Source organism: Coregonus lavaretus (assembly GCF_964263955.1).
Source record: "Coregonus lavaretus genome assembly, contig: HAP1_SCAFFOLD_5684, whole genome shotgun sequence".
NCBI lineage: Eukaryota > Metazoa > Chordata > Actinopteri > Salmoniformes > Salmonidae > Coregonus > Coregonus lavaretus.
In genome coordinates, this window is record NW_028161612.1 from 12440 (window position 1) to 34108 (window position 21669).

General features: G+C 47.6%; 1 protein-coding gene and 1 pseudogene across 2 annotated transcripts; one reads left to right on the forward strand and one right to left on the reverse strand.

The window, feature by feature from the left end:
• Positions 1–207: 207 nt before the first annotated feature.
• Positions 208–3883, reverse strand: LOC311120357 (solute carrier family 15 member 5-like; annotated as a pseudogene). Its single transcript has 9 exons — positions 3780–3883; positions 2426–2492; positions 2248–2334; positions 2060–2182; positions 1736–1922; positions 1292–1496; positions 921–1052; positions 662–770; positions 208–295 (listed from the first exon to the last, which is right to left on the reverse strand). The product of its transcript is annotated as a solute carrier family 15 member 5-like (transcript).
• Positions 3884–7197: 3314 nt separating this feature from the next.
• On the forward strand, positions 7198–21405 carry LOC311120358 (E3 ubiquitin/ISG15 ligase TRIM25-like; the record flags this gene model as incomplete). The annotated part of the gene is made up of 5 exons (XM_084194973.1): positions 7198–7848; positions 8273–8368; positions 19977–20157; positions 20598–20657; positions 20894–21405. The coding sequence occupies exons 1-5, from the start codon at positions 7267–7269 to the stop codon at positions 21403–21405; spliced, it is 1431 nt and encodes a 476-aa protein (XP_084051099.1). The 5' UTR covers positions 7198–7266.
• Positions 21406–21669: the final 264 nt, after the last annotated feature.

A 21669-nucleotide genomic window follows, 5' to 3' on the forward strand; every position in this document is an offset into this window, starting at 1 on the left:
GAAAGCCTTCCCAGAAGAGTGGAGGCTGTTATAGCAGCAAAGGGGGGACAAACTCCATATTAATGCCCATGATTTTGGAATGAGATGTTCGATGATTAGGTGTCCACATGCATTTGTCCAGCGCTACAGGGGACTAAGGTAGTGTAGAGGTCACAACACTGTTTCTATGGAGACTGTTGTGGAGGAGCGTTCCATGGTGTCGTGGAATCACAGGCAGGTCTTGTACTGCAGGAGTTTCTCTGCCAGAAGGCTGCTTCCTACTGCTCTACTCTGCACCACACTCAGGTCTAGGTTCCTGGGACACAGGGGAGGAGAGACTGCTAGGGTGGATCTGTCTCAATACTGTCACCTGCCTCAATACTGTCACCTGTCTCAATACTGTCACCTGTCTCAAAACTGTCACCTGTCTCAATACTGTCAGCTGTCTCAGTACTGTCACCTGTCTCAATACTGTCACCTGTCTCAATACTGTCACCTGTCTCAATACTGTCACCTGTCTCAATACTGTCACCTGTCTCATCTGCACAGACTATATTAATACTTTGTTCAGGTCACCTCAAGGGGTCAAGGAAATTCTCACATTTGTATCACTGAAAATCCTCATGTCCTTTGCCTCATCTACAGTGACTATATTGATACATGAGAGGTTGTCATCCTGGACCTGGAAGATATCCACCAGAACCCCCGAGTGTTTATGGTCATCAACATGGCTAAGAAGAAGAAGAAATGCTCCAGATTCCCTTCATGCAGTGTGTTTGGGTAGAAGGTACCTGTAGTTGGACAGGAGAACAGTACTATCAGTGGCCATAGGACTGAATCACCATAATGCAGACAGAACCCCATCAACCATTCCAACATGAATGGATGTTCCTCTTCAGTTTCTATGGTTACGATGATGCATCTGTTAGTGAAGCCTTTACCTCCAGAGAGTAGGTAGACCAGCTGGATGATGAGGGCTCCCAGGAAACAGCCCCCTCCGTAGGACAGGGGGAGGAAGTGCAGGAAGATGCCTCTGATATGACTGGGTGTCAGGTGGAAGGAGATCACAGAGCCTGGAACAGAGAAGAGAGGAAGGCTGGGAAGAGAAAGAAGCATTCATTTGGTTCAAACGTCTCTTGTCTGTCTCTAATACACCAGTAGGGGGCATCCTAACCCTAGCTTCCAGAGTTCAGAATACTATCCTCCGTGTTGGCAGTTGGTTCCAAAACTCCACATTCTAACTTCATCCTAACTACATATGGTGTCCATTGACATTGTAAATCTCAAACCCAGTTTGTCTCTGTGTATGAACAGTGTAGCAGCAATAGGTGTGTCAGAAATACGTGCTCAGCCAGCCCCAGTAGGATGTACTGGGGGAGCCAGCTGGAAGCAGGCCATGGAGGACACCTGGAGCACCTTCCCTGACAGGGCCTGCTCCGTCAGAGGATAGCCCTTCCTGTGGACCTCAGACAGGCCCGCTACCAGGACAGACTGGGCCGCACACGCATGACCCAGCACTGAGAGAGGAGAGGAGGGAGGGGACAGGGAGAGAAACAGAGAGAGAGAGAGAGAGGGAGAGAGAGAGAGAGAGAGAGACATTAACATTGACTGGCTCATTGATGTGGATGGTATTTGTGCATGTGTGTCTGTGTGTGTCTGTGTCTGTCTGTGTGTGTGTGTCTGTGTGTGTGTGTGTGAGTGTGTGAGTGTGTGTGTGTGTCTCTCTGTCTGTGTATGTGTGTGTGTGTGTGCTTACTGATGACTCTGGCGGGGGAGAAGGGTGTTTTCTCCATGGACAGGTAGCAGGAGGTGACACACTCCATGAGAGGGGCCAGCAGCAGCAGAGGTAGGATGCTGATGACGTTCATGGCACCGATGGGCAGGAGGAAGCTGTTCAGGTGCAGGTTAGAGGTCATGGTCTGAATGTAGTAACCTGATGGAATCTGTGGGAGAGGTCAGGGTAACAACAGATTCTAGGACAACTTTATGGAGCCTAAATAAACATGATAGATTTGCCAGTTTTATCTCCTTTGAAGCATGTCAGTGTAGAGCCCTGATGTTCTCCATTACATTGACCTGCCTGAGTGATGCAGGCTCGGTACAGTATCTGCAAGAGGTACAGGGGAAAGAGCCTGGCCAGGACCTTGACGTTCTCAATGTGCGTCTCACTGTAGCGCCCCCCGTTGTTCTCCTTGATGCGGACCTGAAGATGAGGTTGAGGATGTGTTACCTTTCTTGGAGCTGAAGATGAGGTTGAGGTTGTGTTACCTTTCTTGGAGCTGAAGATGAGGTTGAGGATGTGTTACCTTTCTTGGAGCTGAAGATGAGGTTGAGGTTGTTCTCCTTGGCGCGGACCTGAAGATGAGGTTGAGGTTGTGTTACCTTTCTTGGAGCTGAAGATGAGGTTGTTGTGGACCATACGGTCAGTAGCCAGGTTGTTGCCTACTGACTGCTGGATGTAGGTGATACCCAGAAACACTACCGTCCACTTCAGGTTCACCAGCCAATAGAACCTGAGAGGACAACATATCAAACAGGGTTGAGGGGAAACTTTTTGGAATTAAATGCAGGACCTGTGATCTCCACATGAATCTAGGTAGCCATAACCAAATCAGTTAGTCACTGAGAGACGATATATCAACACAGAGATGGGCAAAATATACTGTACATCAAAAATGGATCTTGTTAAAAATACCAGATACTCTAAAGACTAATGTATCAAACTTAAATACAAAATACTTTTGTAGTTGTATGTAGATAAAATACAAATACATACAGGTAAATACATTTGCTAGTATACACCTTCACTACAACAACATTCTCAGTGACGGAAGAAAACAGCTTTTAACTTTCTATGACTGTGATATGAAATTGTTCATCTACCTTAGTTGAATGTACTGATGGTAAGTCTCTCTGGATATGAGTCTCTGCTAAATGACTAAAATGACAATGTAAAAATGAACAATTGCAAAGCACACTGGGTATTATTATTGGCCTTCTTTTGGGTGCAGAGCTCATTATTTTAATACCCAGCATATTTTTCAAGTGTTCTTTTTTACATGTATATTTAGTTCATTTAGCAGACACTCTTATCACACCATAGTGCTATCAGACTTCTGATACCAATGCAGGGTGAAAGCGGGGCCACAAGATGTCAACCGCTATAAAAAAATGGTATAGAAAAGTATTTTGTATTTTCAAAATACATTGGAGTGTAGTTCATCCCAGCATAATTCAAATGACTAAATACTCAGAAGTAATTAATATATGTATTTCAAATGCATGTAACATAAATACAAACTATCTCTGCCGACTACCAAAAAATCTGTCACACTTCCTTATCAAAGAAACCACACCCCCTCTACATACAGAGTACACATTTTTGTCATTTACTAGTCACTTTATCAAACCATAGTGCCATCAGACTTCTGATACCAATGCAGGATGAAAGGGGAACACAAAATGTCCAACCCCTATAAAGAATGGGATAGAAAAATATGTTGTATTTTACAACAACAAAATGTTTTTACAAATTACAGGTCTCAAAAGTATCTTGTAGTTCAGGCCAGTGCAATACAAATGACAAAATAGTCAGAAGTCATTGAAAAATGTATTTCAAATATATATTAACAGAGATACTGCCCATCTCTGTCTCCACATTATCTTCTGTAACATGTTGAAGGGAATGCCTGCTGTTGGAAGCGTACTCCACCCTAAAGCCACTCTCCAATTAGGGCCACATCCTAGTTAAGCAGTACACCTTGCTGCAGTCAACTCTCTATGCCCGTTTGGTGAGCCACCATGCGGCTGGTGGGGTCTCCAACCCAGCCACTATCTCAAAGACTATGGACCTCTTGATGAACTCTTTTGATGTAGTTTTGATTGGTATGGTGGCCAAAGACATTTCAGTTATAGTTTTGTTCTTAAAGGGATACTTCAGGATGTTGTCAATGAAGCCATTTCAGTTATAGTTTTGTTCTTAAAGGGATACTTCAGGATGTTGTCAATGAAGCCCTATATTTACTTCCCCAGTCAGATGAACTTGTGGATAACATTTGTGGTGACAGAAATTGACTTAGGTACAAGGTAATTAAGTAAGATGACATACAGTTAGTCTTAAAGGTACTAAACGTAAGTTATTGTGTGAAGAAGATATAATGAAGAAAACATTCTGCCAGTAAAACTTCATTAGAACAGTGTGTCGCACAAGTTCCTCTTTCTGGTCCTCTGTCTAAACCAACTGTTCTAGGCGGAGTGCCAAAACAGCTTCTGGGTGAGGGGCAGCATCCTGTTGTTGATCCTCTGTCTAAACCAACTGTTCTAGGCAGAGTGCCAAAAGAGCTTCTGGGTGAGGGGCAGCATCCTGTTGTTGAGATAGAAGTCACAACAGCTCAGCATTAGGGTTGAAAACTGAGATGTGTCAGTTCTCAGAACCCTGTTCCGAGAACTGAAACAACACCCTGATCTTTTGAGTTTGTAAGTGATTGCCCAGTAATTATGCTCTGAGGAGAGATACAGTGAGGGAAAAAAGTATTTGACCCCCTGCTGATTTTGTACGTTTGCCCACTGACAAAGAAATGATAAGTCTATAATTTTAATGGTAGGTTTATTTGAACAGTGAGGGACAGAATAACAACAAAAAATCCAGAAAAACGCATGTCAAAAATGTTATAAATTGATGTTTCATTTTAATGAGGGAAATAAGTATTTGACCCCCTCTCAATCAAAAAGATTTCTGGCTCCCAGGTGTCTTTTATACAGGTAACGAGCTGAGAATAGGAGCACACTCTTAAAGGGAGTGCTCCTAATCTCAGTTTGTTACCTGTATAAAAGACACCTGTCCACAGAAGCAATCAATCAATCAGATTCCAAACTCTCCACCATGGCCAAGACCAAAGAGCTCTCCAAGGATGTCAGGGACAAGATTGTAGACCTACACAAGGCTGGAATGGGCTACAATACCATTGCCAAGCAGCTTGGTGAGAAGGTGACAACAGTTGGTGTGATTATTCGCAAATGGAAGAAACACAAAAGAACTGTCAATCTCCCTTGGCTTGGGGCTCCATGCAAGATCTCACCTCGTGGAGTTGCAATGATCATGAGAACGGTGAGGAATCAGCCCAGAACTACACTGGAGGATCTTGTCAATGATCTCAAGGCAGCTGGGACCATAGTCACCAAGAAAACAATTGGTAACACACTACCCCGTGAAGGACTGAAATCCTGCAGCGCCCGCAAGGTCCCCCTGCTCAAGAAAGCACATATACAGGCCCGTCTGAAGTTTGCCAATGAACATCTGAATTATTTAGAGGAGAACTGGGTGAAAGTGTTGTGGTCAGATGAGACCAAAATCGAGCTCTTTGGCATCAACTCAACTCGCTGTGTTTGGAGGAGGAGGAATGCTGCCTATGACCCCAAGAACACCATCCCCACCGTCAAACATGGAGGTGGAAACATTATGCTTTGGGGGTGTTTTTCTGCTAAGGGGACAGGACAACTTCACTACATCAAAGGGACGATGGACGGGGTCATGTACCGTCAAATCTTGGGTGAGAACCTCCTTCCCTCAGCCAGGGCATTGAAAATGGGTCGTGGATGGGTATTCCAGCATGACAATGACCCAAAACACACGGCCAAGGCAACAAAGGAGTGGCTCAAGAAGAAGCACATTAAGGTCCTGGAGTGGCCTAGCCAGTCTCCAGATCTTAATCCCATAGAAAATCTGTGGAGGTAGCCGAAGGTTCGAGTTGCCAAACATCAGCCTCGAACCCTTAATGACTTGGAGAAGATCTGCAAAGAGGAGTGAGACAAAATCCCTCCTGAGATGTGTGAAAACCTGGTGGCCAACTACAAGAAACGTCTGACCTCTGTGATTGCCAACAAGGGTTTTGCCACCAAGTACTAAGTCATGTTTTGCAGAGGGGTCAAATATTTATTTCCCTCATTAAAATGCAAATCAATATATATTATTTTTGACATGCGTTTTTCTGGATTTTTCTGTTGTTATTCTGTCTCTCACTTTTCAAATAAACCTACCATTAAAATTATAGACTGATCATTTCTTTGTCAGTGGGCAAACGTACAAAATCAGCAGGGGATCAAATACTTTTTTCCCTCACTGTAGGTATTTTATTTTGACTTTTCAATGCCTTTTGAAAATGATTCGTGAAACATTAATTTTCAGACATTTTCCTGTTTAAACCGGTCCTTTGCCTCCAGTGTCCTGGTCCTAAAAAAACCCTGCAGACAGAGTATTCTACTACCACGTAGAAATTACTACATACAATTACAAAATACAGATACAAAATACCATCAAGATCAATGTATCAAAATAAACTACTAAATACTTGTATTTTGTAATGTATTTCATTCAATGTAATGTATTCATTTTAAATACAAAAATACATTTGCAAGTAACCGATCCAAACACCAACAACATTCTCAGAAACAGTGACAAAACCTTTTTTCTTGCTATGACAGTGATACTGTATTTTGCTATCTACCTTAGTTGAGCAAGTCACTCTGGATAAGCTAAATGACTCAAATGTAAATGTATATGTGAAAATGAACATAAATAAATTAACTGTAAAGCACACTGGGTATTATTATTGGCCTTGTTTAGGGGTGGAGCTCTTTAGAATAATTCTCAGCATGCTTTGCAATTATTCATTTTTACATCGACATTTACATTTTAGTCATTTAGCAGACGCACTTATCCAGGGTGACTTTTAATTAGTGCCTTCATCTTAAGACAGCTAGGTGAGACAACAAAATATTACAATCATATCAAGTACATTTTCCCTCAACAAAGTATTTATCAACATTTTTACATATACATTTATATTTAGTTAATTTAACAGACGTTCTTATCACACCTTAGTGCTATCAGACTTCTGATACCAATGCAGGGTGAAAGGGGGGGCCAGAAGATGTGAACCGCTATAAAAAAATGCATAGAAAACGATTTAGTATTCTGAAAGTACAAAATACAAAATGCATTGGAGTGTAGTTAAGCCCAGTGTAATTCAAATGACAAAATATTCAGAAGTAATTAAAATATGTATTTCAAACATAAATACTAACCATCTCTGCCTACTACCCAACACTCTGTCACACTTCCTTATCAAAGAAACCACATCCCCTCTACATACAGAGTACACAGTCAAGTAGGAAGCCACTTCCTGTCCTCTGGTGTAGAGTTCCATGAAACAGAATGTCATCTTTGACACTGAACAGAAAGTCATCTTTGACACTGCCATTGCTTAACCTACGGGAGAGAGCACCAAAATGGCAGAGAATCAGGAACTGTTCTGTTGCTCCATCTGTCTGGATCCACTGAAGGAGCCGGTGACTACTGCCTGTGGACACAGCTACTGTATGGGCTGTATTAAAGAAAGCTGGGATCAGGATGATCTGAAAGGTGTCTATAGCTGTCCTCAGTGCAGAGAGACCTTCACTCCAAGGCCTAATCTGAGGAAAAATAACATGTTGGCTGAGATGGTGGAGAAACTGAAGAAGACAGGACTCCAGGCTGCTCCCCCTCCTGCTCTGTGCTATGCTGGACCTGGAGATGTGGCGTGTGATTTCTGCACTGGGACCAGAAAGCAGAAAGCCCTCATGTCCTGTCTGGCGTGTCTGGCCTCTTACTGTGAGACTCACCTCCAACCTCACTATGAATTTCCTGGTTTCAAGAAGCACAAGCTGGTCAAAGCCACCGCACAACTACAGGATAAGATCTGCTCTGATCATGACAAACTGCTGGAGGTTTACTGTCGTACCGATCAGCAGTGTATTTGTATGCTGTGTACAATGGATGAACATAAAGGCCATGATACAGTGTCAGCTGCAGCAGAGAGGACTGAGAAACAGGTAAGACCAGAACTACTTGTTGGTGACTGTCTGATAAACAAAGAATTAAAGATACAGTAGGAACTAAGGCTGTTTGAATATGAGAGATATCAAATGAAATCGATCCTCAGCAGAACAAATATGAACACAGACCTTGAGTATATTGAGTTTGCTTCCAATGTATCACCATTTTCTGAAGTCAAACACTATTATCATTCCGAATGCCCTTTTAGGAGTTCAAAGTTCAGTCTCAACCCCTTGATACATGTACGTCTACCATAAAAACTATAATCATTAACATAGCAACATAGATAATGTCATATGATAAAGGGACTTCCTCAAGATTTTAGACCTTCCACTCTATGGGCCCTATGTCACATTACTATACTATTGATCTACTGGACAAATAAAGCTTGATAGCTCATTGAAGAGTGATTCTCCACAGAGGCAGCTGGGGATGAGTCAGCAGAAGGTCCAGCAGAGATTCCAGGAGAGAGAGAAGGACCTGAAGGAGCTCCAACAGGCTGTGGAGTCTCTCAAGGTGAGTATTGTTGACCAGAGGAGACACACAATTTCACTTCTCTCTTCCAGTCAGAGAGAGAGAGAGAGAGAGAGAGACAGAGAGAGGGAGAGGGGACTCTCTCCAATCCCACTGACCTCACTGTTGGGAACATGCTGTCTGGACTCTGTTCAGAGAATAGACTGCTTAATGTAACCGACGGGATATGAACCAGGTCTACCGCGGGAGAAAGCAACAGCTTGACCGTTACACCAAGAGGACATTCCCTATTGGGCTGAGGGCCGACACTGATTTTGAAATCGCAGGCGGGGCTACTTCATCACATAACCATGAGTAACCTTGACTGACCCATGTCCCCTATACATTAACATGGAGCCCTCCCTCTCTCTCTATCTCTCTCTCTCTCTCTCTCTCTCTCTCTCTCTCTCTCTCTCTCTCTCTCTCTCTCTCTCTCTCTCTCTCTTTCTCAATTCAAATCAAATCAATTCAAATGGCTTTATTGGCATGGGAAACATAAGTTTACATTAACAAAGCAAGTGAAATAAATAATAAACAAAAGTGAAATAAACATTCAGAAATGAACAGTAAACATTACACTCACAAAATGTTCAAAGGAATAGAGACATTTCAAATGTTATAATTCAAGTGCAAACAGAGTGAGCCATTCACCAGATTGAGTTCTGGAGGTGAAATGGAAATGAATGAGGGAGAGTTAAGTGAGGTAGAAGGTGTGGTGAAGAGCTCAGAACCAGAGCCTGGCATCAATGGACATGATAAAGAAGAATCTGGTGCAGTAGGAGATACATTGTAGGACAAAGTGGATCCATATCTTTTGGCAGATCCATTTGTGGTTTCAGGGTGGGTGGGAAAGGAGTTGGGTGCAGTTGAATCAGTGAAGGTAACCTGTAGTGGACTTGTGATATTTGTTTGTGTTTCTTCTGACCAGAGGGAGTGGGCGCTCCGTGTCACGCAACTTGGGTCAAGATCTGTTTCTTGCTTTGCTCTTAGGAACAGGGCACCATTGAAAGGAGTGATTTCTGGGGTAGCGTTAAGTGTAGAAGTGGAGCAATTAAGGTTGAAGACTGCTGGTGTTTGTGATTCCCGCCGTTTGGTGCAACACAGACCCGGTGGTGAGCGTGGTGAAACAGAGGAGTCACTGTCAGTCCTTTTGAATTTTGAGTCTTTACCCAACAAAGTCATGGTAGGATATATCAGTTATCCTGTTAGAACTTTGTGCCGAATCCACTGTGCTGTTTCAGGTGCAATGTTTATGGTCATGTTGCAGCAGTTTGTAGGAGGGAGATTCCAAGATGTGGGAAGTGTGCAGGAGGGCATGGGATAGAGGATTGTGTAGTTTCGGTGGATAAAGTTGTGTGTGTCAACTGTTGGGATGCCCATGTTGCTGGGGATCGGAAGTGTCCGGTGCGAGAGAGGCAGGTTGAGGTGGCTAGAGTCAGAGTAGTGCAGAAGGTGTCGTATGCTGAGACAGTGAAGAAAGTAGAGGAGGATGGGTCAAGGGTGAGAGATCCTGAGAGGATCCCTGTGAGTAGTAGATCTGTGCCAGCACAGAGGGATAGGCCAACGAGTGATATATGCTTTAGTAAAGTTAGCTTCTTAGAGTTCATAGCAATGGTTATCAACTATACCGCAGAAATGGAACGTAAATCACAGAAAATAGATGTTGTGGTGGCAGCTGCAGAGAAGTATTTGGGCATACAAGATTAGACTTCAGAAGAGTTACAGGGTGTGTTGAGTGGTGGTGTCCCGTCCTCCCAGGCCGTTGGCATGGTGCAGGAGCAGATAGGGTCAAAGTAGTGGAATGGGGTAGTGGGTATTTAATGAGTGTAGGGTTAGTTGGAAGGGTGTTTTTTTATTATTATTATAATTTCCCCTTTTCCCATTTTGTATCACAAAGTATAATGGATTTATATTATAGTCCAGTTGGAGGCGGTAATACAACATATTGGATGCCAACCGCTGTTAACCACCAAAGAAGAAGAACCATTACATTATGTCTATGTACAGTGTTGTAACGATGTTCATATCTCTCTCATTCATTAACTTTCATGGTAGTTGGTTGTGTGGGTCTCTGGTTATGAATAGGGTGCTGACAGACAATTGTTGATGGATATTTATAGAGCTCTGATCAGGACGACAATAGGAGTGACCTGCTATTGGAGGTATTAATGTTATTATGGAGAATTGAGAGAATGGGTGTAGTAGTGAGATTCTGCTGGGTCCCAGCACTTTTGAGTGTGGAAGGGAATGAAATTGTAGACCAGTTAGCTAAAAGAGCTTTAAAACTAGATATAATTGATATTAATGTTCCACTGGGTAGAGGTGAGGCCAAATGTAAGATCAGAGCCATGTTGATAGATGTGTGGCAGAAGAGATGGTACTCTGAGCACAAGGGCCGGCATTTATATGAATAGTTGACAGTTTTACAGAAAGGTCGATGGACCAAGATTCAAAAGTCAGATTAGGAAGGAAGAGGTGGTGTTTACTTGATTGCGCATAAGACATTGTACATTGACCTCGTCATTACATCTGGTTGGCAAGCATGGGAATGGTTTGAGTGTGGAGGGTATGGTCGATGAAACGGTGGAGCATGTGTTGTTATATTGTTGTAAGTATGTTGAAGAGAGGGAAAGATGTGTAGGGTCATTGAGGTTGGACGGGGTTGGGGGGGTTTGGAAGGGATTTTGGGGATGGGGGAGGGTCTATTAGAAGTTAGTAGGGCTCTTCTTTATTTTCTCAGAAGTACTGAGTTAGGTAGGAGGATTTAGAAATGTTGGAAACCGTGATTGACCACACACTCCAGCACAGTAGGTGGCGGCATGCACCTTTAACGTTGGTTTGTGGACCGCCATTATATCATAGAAGAAGAAGTTGTTGCTGTGAGAGATTGTGGTTCGTGAGGAGGGCTACTATTCTTTTTTCTTTTGGTTCTTGCGTTTTTTCTGAATGTATTTTCTCAAGGTGGAGGGTTTGTTTATTGGTTTCCACTGTTTATCGTTTAGAGTTGAGGGGGGAGTAGGGGTAGTTTGTTAGGGCGGCGTGATGGCCTCAACCGAGTGGAGAAGAAACGCTGTCGCTTCGGGTGCGTTCCGGAGAAAGGTGTGGAGGAAGTTTTGCTCATGGTCGGCGAACAGGTTGGAGCGGAACATCTGGACTCTGCATCCAGAATGAACAAGGCGGTGGTTGTGTTAATGAAAAAGGTTTGTCTTGTTGTGAGGGGTGTGTTGGTGCAGATGTCGCCTCTTTCGATAAGAGTTGTGGTGGCTAATCTGCCTCCGTTTATTGCTTCCGAACAGACCCCAAGTAGTTGGTTAGTTTTGGTAAATTTGCAAGTGGTTTCCGTGTGCTCTCGGCTGGGTGCCAAGCGGAATCCGTTAAACATGTCTCTTTTCGTAGACAAGTGTTTGTTTCTTAACAAACCTCAAGGTTACACAGGGGAGGGGTGGAACACAGGGTTTGCTAGCACAGATAGTTTTGGGTGTTTCTAGTGTGGGGATCATCAGTTATAGGCTACAAGCAGCAATATGATTGATAGGTAGGACAGGTATTGAACCCAAATAATCCCTACTCAGATGCGCTAACCTCAACCCTAGTAAACATGCATTATAAAAACCTTCTATATAAAATTATCTCATATTGGGAGTAAATAGCCTCTGAATAGAAAAGAAAAAACACTGCATCTTCCAGCCCACCAATAAATTACATAATGCAACCGTGGCGGTTAGCATATTTACCTCAACATGCCCCTCGCTTGCGTGAGAAGGCAGAGTGCTCGATGCTGGTTGATGAATTTGACAATTAATGTACTAGGAAAATACGTTTTTGTCGACCAGAGGTGACTGAATTGATGTTTAAGCTTATTGATAATCATTATAGTAATGAAGTATGATTTAAAAACATGAAAGTTGTCAAGTGGTGGTGGTACCAGGAGGGAGGAGAGTAGAGCAGGGTCAAGTGGTGGTGGTACCAGGAGGGAGGAGAGTAGAGCAGGGCCAAGTGGTGGTGGTACCAGGAGGGAGGAGAGTAGAGCAGGGTCAAGTGGTGGTGGTACCAGGAAGGAGGAGAGTAGAGCAGGGTCAAGTGGTGGTGGTACCAGGAGGGAGGAGAGTAGAGCAGGGTCAAGTGGTGGTAGTACCAGGAGGGAGGAGAGTAGAGCAGGGTCAAGTGGTGGTGGTACCAGGAGGGAGGAGAGTAGAGCAGGGTCAAGTGGTGGTGGTACCAGGAAGGAGGAGAGTAGAGCAGGGTCAAGTGGTGGTGGTACCAGGAGGGAGGAGAGTAGAGCAGGGTCAAGTGGTGGTGGTACCAGGAGGGAGGAGAGTAGAGCAGGGTCAAGTGGTGGTGGTACCAGGAGGGAGGAGAATAGAGCAGGGTCAAGTGGTGGTGGTACCAGGAGGGAGGAGAGTAGAGCAGGGTCAAGTGGTGGTGGTACCAGGAAGGAGGAGAGTAGTGAATGGTCAAGTGGTGGTGGTACCAGGAGGGAGGAGAGTAGAGCAGGGTCAAGTGGTGGTGGTACCAGGAGGGAGGAGAGTAGAGCAGGGTCAAGTGGTGGTGGTACCAGGAGGGAGGAGAGTAGAGCAGGGTCAAGTGGTGGTGGTACCAGGAGGGAGGAGAGTAGAGCAGGGTCAAGTGGTGGTGGTACCAGGAAGGAGGAGAGTAGAACAGGGTCAAGTGGTGGTGGTACCAGGAGGGAGGAGAGTAGAGCAGGGTCAAGTGGTGGTGGTACCAGGAGGGAGGAGAGTAGAGCAGGGTCAAGTGGTGGTGGTACCAGGAGGGAGGAGAGTAGAGCAGGGTCAAGTGGTGGTGGTACCAGGAGGGAGGAGAGTAGAGCAGGGTCAAGTGGTGGTGGTACCAGGAGGGAGGAGAGTAGAGCAGGGCCAAGTGGTGGTGGTACCAGGAGGGAGGAGAGTAGAGCAGGGTCAAGTGGTGGTGGTACCAGGAGGGAGGAGAGTAGAGCAGGGTCAAGTGGTGGTGGTACCAGGAGGGAGGAGAGTAGAGCAGGGTCAAGTGGTGGTGGTACCAGGAGGGAGGAGAGTAGAGCAGGGTCAAGTGGTGGTGGTACCAGGAGGGAGGAGAGTAGAGCAGGGTCAAGTGGTGGTGGTGCAAGGAGGGAGGAGTGTAGAGCAGGGTCAAGTGGTGGTGGTACCAGGAGGGAGGAGAGTAGAGCAGGGTCAAGTGGTGGTGGTACCAGGAGGGAGGAGAGTAGAGCAGGGTCAAGTGGTGGTGGTACAAGGAGGGAGGAGTGTAGAGCAGGGTCAAGTGGTGGTGGTACCAGGAGGGATTAGAATAGAGCAGGGTCAAGTGGTGGTGGTACCAGGAGGGAGGAGAGTAGAGCAGGGTCAATTGATGGTGGTACCAGGAGGGAGGAGTGTAAAGCAGGGTCAAGTGGTGGTGGTACCAGGAGGGTGGAGAATAGAGCAGGGTCAAGTGGTGGTGGTACCAGGAGGGAGGAGAGTAGAGCAGGGTCAAGTGGTGGTGGTACCAGGAAGGAGGAGAGTAGAGCAGGGTCAAGTGGTGGTGGTACCAGGAAGGAGGAGAGTAGTGCATGGCCAAGTGGTGGTGGTACCAGGAAGGAGGAGAGTAGAGCAGGGTCAAGTGGTGGTGGTACCAGGAGGGAGGAGAGTAGAGCAGGGTCAAAAAGTGGTGGTGGTACAAGGAGGGAGGAGTGTAGAGCAGGGTCAAGTGGTGGTGGTACCAGGAGGGAAGAGAGTAGAGCAGGGTCAAGTGGTGGTGGTACCAGGAGGGAGGAGAGTAGAGCAGGGTCAAGTGGTGGTGGTACCAGGAGGGAGGAGAATAGAGCAGGGTCAAGTGGTGGTGGTACCAGGAGGGAGGAGTGTAAAGCAGGGTCAAGTGGTGGTGGTACCAGGAGGGAGGAGAATAGAGCAGGGTCAAGTGGTGGTGGTACCAGGAGGGAGGAGAGTAGAGCAGGGTCAAGTGGTGGTGGTACCAGGAAGGAGGAGAGTAGAGCAGGGTCAAGTGGTGGTGGTACCAGGAGGGAGGAGAGTAGAGCAGGGTCAAGTGGTGGTGGTACCAGGAGGGAGGAGAGTAGAGCAGGGTCAAGTGGTGGTGGTACCAGGAGGGAGGAGAGTAGAGCAGGGTCAAGTGGTGGTGGTACCAGGAAGGAGGAGAGTAGAACAGGGTCAAGTGGTGGTGGTACCAGGAGGGAGGAGAGTAGAGCTGGGTCAAGTGGTGGTGGTACCAGGAGGGAGGAGAGTAGAGCAGGGTCAAGTGGTGGTGGTACCAGGAGGGAGGAGAGTAGAGCAGGGTCAAGTGGTGGTGGTACCAGGAGGGAGGAGAGTAGAGCAGGGTCAAGTGGTGGTGGTACCAGGAGGGAGGAGAGTAGAGCAGGGCCAAGTGGTGGTGGTACCAGGAGGGAGGAGAGTAGAGCAGGGTCAAGTGGTGGTGGTACCAGGAGGGAGGAGAGTAGAGCAGGGTCAAGTGGTGGTGGTACCAGGAGGGAGGAGAGTAGAGCAGGGTCAAGTGGTGGTGGTACCAGGAGGGAGGAGAGTAGAGCAGGGTCAAGTGGTGGTGGTACCAGGAGGGAGGAGAGTAGAGCAGGGTCAAGTGGTGGTGGTGCAAGGAGGGAGGAGTGTAGAGCAGGGTCAAGTGGTGGTGGTACCAGGAGGGAGGAGAGTAGAGCAGGGTCAAGTGGTGGTGGTACCAGGAGGGAGGAGAGTAGAGCAGGGTCAAGTGGTGGTGGTACAAGGAGGGAGGAGTGTAGAGCAGGGTCAAGTGGTGGTGGTACCAGGAGGGATTAGAATAGAGCAGGGTCAAGTGGTGGTGGTACCAGGAGGGAGGAGAGTAGAGCAGGGTCAATTGATGGTGGTACCAGGAGGGAGGAGTGTAAAGCAGGGTCAAGTGGTGGTGGTACCAGGAGGGAGGAGAATAGAGCAGGGTCAAGTGGTGGTGGTACCAGGAGGGAGGAGAGTAGAGCAGGGTCAAGTGGTGGTGGTACCAGGAAGGAGGAGAGTAGAGCAGGGTCAAGTGGTGGTGGTACCAGGAGGAATGAGAGTAGAGCAGGGTCAAGTGGTGGTGGTACCAGGAGGGAGGAGAGTAGAGCAGGGTCAAGTGGTGGTGGTACCAGGAGGGAGGAGAGTAGAGCAGGGTCAAGTGGTGGTGGTACCAGGAAGGAGGAGAGTAGAGCAGGGTCAAGTGGTGGTGGTACCAGGAAGGAGGAGAGTAGTGCATGGTCAAGTGGTGGTGGTACCAGGAGGGAGGAGAGAAGAGCAGGGTCAAGTGGTGGTGGTACCAGGAGGGAGGAGAGTAGAGCAGGGTCAAGTGGTGGTGGTACCAGGAAGGAGGAGAGTAGAGCAGGGTCAAGTGGTGGTGGTACCAGGAGGGAGGAGAGTAGAGCAGGGTCAAGTGGTGGTGGTACCAGGAGGGAGGAGAGTAGAGCAGGGTCAAGTGGTGGTGGTACCAGGAGGGAGGAGTGTAGAGCAGGGTCAAGTGGTGGTGGTACCAGGAGGGAGGAGAGTAGAGCAGGGTCAAGTGGTGGTGGTACCAGGAAGGAGGAGAGTAGAGCAGGGTCAAGTGGTGGTGGTACCAGGAGGGAGGAGAGTAGAGCAGGGTCAAGTGGTGGTGGTACCAGGAAGGAGGAGAGTAGAGCAGGGTCAAGTGGTGGTGGTACCAGGAGGGAGGAGAGTAGAGCAGGGTCAAGTGGTGGTGGTACCAGGAAGGAGGAGAGTAGAGCAGGGTCAAGTGGTGGTGGTACCAGGAGGGAGGAGAGTAGAGCAGGGTCAAGTGGTGGTGGTACCAGGAGGGAGGAGAGTAGAGCAGGGTCAAGTGGTGGTGGTACCAAGAGGGAGGAGAGTAGAGCAGGGTCAAGTGGTGGTGGTACCAGGAAGGAGGAGAGTAGTGAATGGCCAAGTGGTGGTGCGCAGGCCGTGGAGAAAGCGGTGGTGGGGAGGGTTGTAGCTGGGCTTCATGAGCTGAGGCAGGTTTCTGTAGTAACAGAGACTCCGGTGGGCAAAGGCTTGGTGGGCTCATCCCAGGAAATATTGCCTGTCATTGGGGAAGAGGCTCTGATCAGGGGGGAAGTGCAGGGGGGCAGAGACTGGGGAGGAGGAGGACGGTACCGTGCCAATGGAGGAGGAGGAAGAGGGGGAAGGTGAGTCTGCGGGAGCGGAGGACAAGGCGGTCTCGTTTTCAGACGGCTCATTGGATCCAGAGCTGACAGCCAGTCAGGCTGAGGGCCCAGTATATACGCTGAGAGAACTTTCTAGGTTCCTGATGGAGACTAAAGGGGAAAATGAAGGTTCTGCTGGAGTCTTATTTGAATGATCCTGGAAGGTTTGTAAGGTCAGTACAACACCTGATGAAGAATGAGGGGTTTAGTGTCCTCTCACCCAGGAAGCGGTATAGGCTGAGAAAATGGGTCATGGGTTCTTAAGGGCATGTCTTCAGAATCTGCTTAAATGGATGATTTTTTCTGGCATGGCGGCTTTATGGGCTTCTCTACTGGTTTCTGATTGTGGTGATTTTCGGCCAAAAACATTTAAACGTGATTTTTTTGCAAGAGACACACAGTGATGTGATTAATTAAGTGTATTGGGGGTCTGGTGGAAAGGGGGCGCAGGTGCTGAGCCATGGCACAAATCTTAGTGCAGGGGTAGCAAAAGAGGTGTGTAAGGGTAGGTTGTTAGTGGTTAGAGCCAAAATCAATTTCCTTGTCTTTGCTTTCCAAAATGTGTCTGCACCTAGTACAGGGCTCAGTTCTCTGTTTCACCAGGGCCCAGGCAGGTTTCCTATTGGAAATTCCATGTAAAGCTCTTCCAAGATGTCACTTTTTGCTCAAACTTCCAAGGCTTTTGGGAGAGGTGGGGACAGCAGAAGGGGGAGTAACTTCTGTTGTGGGGGAGAGGAGGGAGCCTGATGGGTGGGTAACTTCTGTTGTGGGGGAGAGGAGGGAGCCTGATGGGTGGGTAACTTCTATTGTGGGGGATGTGAGGGAGCCTGATGGGTGGGTAACTTCTGTTGTGGGGGAGATGAGGGAGCCTGATGGGTGGGTAACTTCTGTTGTGAGGAGATGAGGGAGCCTGATGGGTGGGTAACTTCTGTTGTGGGGAGAGGAGGGAGCCTGATGGGTGGGTAACTTCTGTTGTGAGGAGATGAGGGAGCCTGATGGGTGGGTAACTTCTGTTGTGGGGAGAGGAGGGAGCCTGATGGGTGGGTAACTTCTGTTGTGGGGGATGTGAGGGAGCCTGATGGGTGGGTAACTTCTGTTGTGGGGGAGATGAGGGAGCCTGATGGGTGGGTAACTTCTGTTGTGAGGAGATGAGGGAGCCTGATGGGTGGGTAACTTCTGTTGTGGGGAGAGGAGGGAGCCTGATGGGTGGGTAACTTCTGTTGTGGGGAGATGAGGGAGCCTGATGGGTGGGTAACTTCTGTTGTGGAGAGATTATGGAGCCTGATGGGTGGGTAACTTCTGTTGTGAGGAGATGAGGGAGCCTGATGGGTGGGTAACTTCTGTTGTGGGGAGATGAGGGAGCCTGATGGGTGGGTAACTTCTGTTGTGGGGGATGTGAGGGAGCCTGATGGGTGGGTAACTTCTGTTGTGGGGGAGATGAGGGAGCCTGATGGGTGGGTAACTTCTGTTGTGGGGAGATGAGGGAGCCTGATGGGTGGGTAACTTCTGTTGTGAGGAGATGAGGGAGCCTGATGGGTGGGTAACTTCTGTTGTGCGGAGATGAGGGAGCCTGATGGGTGGGTAACTTCTGTTGTGGGGAGATGAGGGAGCCTGATGGGTGGGTAACTTCTGTTGTGGGGAGATGAGTCTGTCGAGTTGTACTCTGATTTATAAAGGGCAGAACTCTGTGGTCCTCTGTAGCTCAATTGGTAGAGCATGGCGCTTGTAATGCCAGTGTAGTGGGTTCGATCCCCGGGACCACCCACATGTAAAAATGGTCTGTGAGCAGAACCTGAGAACAGGATAATAATAATAATAATAATAATAATAATAATAATAATAATAATATGCCATTTAGCAGACGCTTTTATCCAAAGCGACTTACAGTCATGCGTGCATATATTTTTGTGTATGGGTGGTCCCGGGGATTGAACCCACTACCCAGGCGTTACAAGCGCCGTGCTCTACCAGCTGAGCTACAGAGGACCACGTAATGTCGCGGTCGTATGCTGGGGCTTCATGTTTGGTCAAGGTGTGGGGAGGGCTCAGTATGCCAGTCTGGGTAGGGAGGGGCATTCACCAGGGATGCCCTCTGTCAGGGCAGCTATACACTCTTGTTATTGAGCCCTTTCTGGGCCTGCTACGCAGGAGGCTACAGGGAGTGTGGGAGCCAGGCATAGGGTTGGGGACAGGCATAGCAGTGTCAGCATACGCTGATGACGTCTGTGTTGGTTAGGGATGAGCAGAACCTACAGGCCCTGGAGAATAGTTTGAGGGTGTACGAGGGGGCGTCTTCTGCTTAGGGAAACTGGGGCAAGAGCTCTGTTATGTGGGGCATGGAGGGACAGGGCACCTCCGCAGCTTCCAGGGGGGTTGCAGTGGGGCTGTGAGTGGCTCAAGATGCTTGGGGTGTATCTGGGCTCGGAGGGTTGGGATAGGAAGAACTGGGAAGGAGTGTCACAAGCGGTGGTGTCGAGGCTGACGAAGTGGAGGTGGCTCATCTCCCAAGTGGCATACAGAGGGAGGGTGCTGATCATCAACAACTTGGTGGCATCCTCTCTATGGCTTAAGTTGGCCATTCTCAACGCCCCCGGTGGTCTGCTTGTGGACCTGCAGCGCAAGTTAGTGAATTTTTTCTGGTCAGGGTGGCAGCGTTCTGACTCAGCAGCACAGAGGCTACTGTACCGTACGGAGGTGGGCTGGAGGGAACCAGCATGTGCTCTGTTGAGGAGGGCTGGTGGTTTGGGGCTGGATCAGCAGATCTTCATCATGCGGCCGGAGAGACTCAATACAGCAGGGGTCTCTGATTTCTATGCTGCAGTACTGAGGGCTGGAGCAGCCTGAGGAGGGGCCACCACCGTTTCCACCACTGCAAGGGACAGCAGAGACTGGTGACTGGCAGGAGAGTCCGGAGGACTTACTGACTTTTAACACTCTGAGCTTAGTGGGAGTGAAGGGGGATCAGTGGCAGGGGGTTGTGGGGGCTGAGAGCATGGCAGGGTATAGGTGGAGGGTGCTCTATAAGCTCCCAGTGCTGGAAAGGTCAGGGGTCGTCCAGTGGAGGGTATTACATGGAGCCCTGGACACCAATAGCTGGTTGGCTCGGGTTGACCTGGGAGTTGGGGAGGGGTGTCCGTTTTCTGCAATGACAGACTGTTCATCATGTTTTTTCTGTGTTGCCAGGGTAATGCCATTACTGTTGACGCCTTAGGGTTGAGTTTGAGTTGTACAAAATGATCAACAGTGTGGAGATGTTTCAGGAGGTATGGGGGCTCAGGGGGGCTGTCTGTACGGCTGGAGAGGAGGGGTTGGATGGACGGTTGGAATGTGGTGCTGGTTGGTGTATTGTACTGTGGTGTTGGGTACTGGATAATGTGATTGTGTGGAGGTTGTGGTGGCACGCAATGTGCTTTTAGGGGTGGGGGTGTTCGTGTAATGAGGATGGCTCATTAAAGTAAGACAAGTCTCTCTCTCTCTCTCTCTTAACAGCGTTCTGCACAGGCAGCAGTGGAGGACAGTGATAAGATCTTTACTGAGCTGATCCGCTCCATTGAGAGAAGGCGCTCTGAGGTGAAGGAGCTGATCAGAGCCCAAGAGAAGGCTCAAGTGAGTCAAGCTGAAGGACTCCTGGAGCAACTGGAGCAGGAGATAGCTGAGCTGAGGAAGAGAAGCACTGAGCTGGAGCAGCTCTCACACACAGAGGATCACATCCATTTCCTCCAGGTAACTCAACTGCCTTGATACATGTGATATGAAAATAACTTAATGTGAAACTCTCAATAATCTGGTTCTGCTCTCTCTCTCTCTCTCTCGCTCTCTCTCCAGAGTTATCAGTCTCTCTCCGGTACCAGTGTATCTTCAGACTTACCCAGCATCGTTGTCCGTCCTCTTCAGTACTTTGGAGATGTGAGTAAGACTGTGTCTGAACTGAGAGAGAAACTAGAAGACGTCCTTAAAGGAGAATGGACCAAGATCTCCACTACAGGTGTGTTGAAAATAATAAGAACATCAACTTTAGACCATTGAAAGTTCCCTACTAGTCATATACATGTGGAATATGGTGTGATGATAACATTCCCTCTCTCTGTGAATGTGTTTGTGTGTCTGTAGTGAATATAGTGGATGTTGTACTGCCTCCAGAGCCCAAGACCAGAGAACAGTTCTTACAATGTGAGTCTCTTTATTCTGAAGTAACTAACAGTCTCTTTTTACTGACACTCCTAACAATCCCTCTAGAAATATATAGCAATAGTAGATCTAATCAAAGACTGGGTATCTATCTGACTCCTCATATTTCTCTGATTTGATCTCTGCTGTGCTCTAATCAAAGACAGGGTAGATACAGTATCTGACTTCACTTATTGTTCTAACTCCCCTCATTGGTCTCTGCTCTGCTCTTCTCCCAGATTCCTGTCAGCTCACACTGGACCCAAACACAGCACACATACTCCTCTCTCTGTCTGAAGGGAACAGAAAGGTGACACTTACAGGCCAAGTCCAACCATATCCTGTTCATCCAGACAGATTCACAAACACCTACCAGGTTCTGTGTAGAGAGGGTCTGTCTGGACGCTGTTACTGGGAGGTGGAGTGGAGTGGGCAGTTTGTTGATACAGCAGTCTCATATAAAGACATCAGCAGAACAGGGACAGATGGTGGATTTGGATACAATAACAAGTCCTGGAGTTTAGAGTGTTATAGTGATGGTTATTGTTTCAGACACAATAATGTTAGGACTAAAGTATCAGGCCCTCAGTCCTCCAGAGTAGGAGTGGACCTGGATCACAAGGCAGGTACTCTGTCCTTCTACAGTGTCTCTGACACAATGACCCTCCTCCACAGAGTCCAGACCACATTCACTCAGCCCCTCTATCCTGGGTTTTGGCTCACTGGGACTGCTGAGCTGGTTAAACTGTAGTAGGGTCCACATAGATACAGTGGGGCAAAAAAGTATTTAGTCAGCCACCAATTGTGCAAGTTCTCCCACTTAAAAAGATGAGAGAGGCCTGTAATTTTCATCATAGGTACACGTCAACTATGACAGACAAATTGAGAAAAAAAAATCCAGAAAATCCCATTGTAGGATTTTTAATGAATTTATTTGCAAATTATGGTGGAAAATAAGTATTTGGTCACCTACAAACAAGCAAGATTTCTGGCTCTCACAGACCTGTAACTTCTT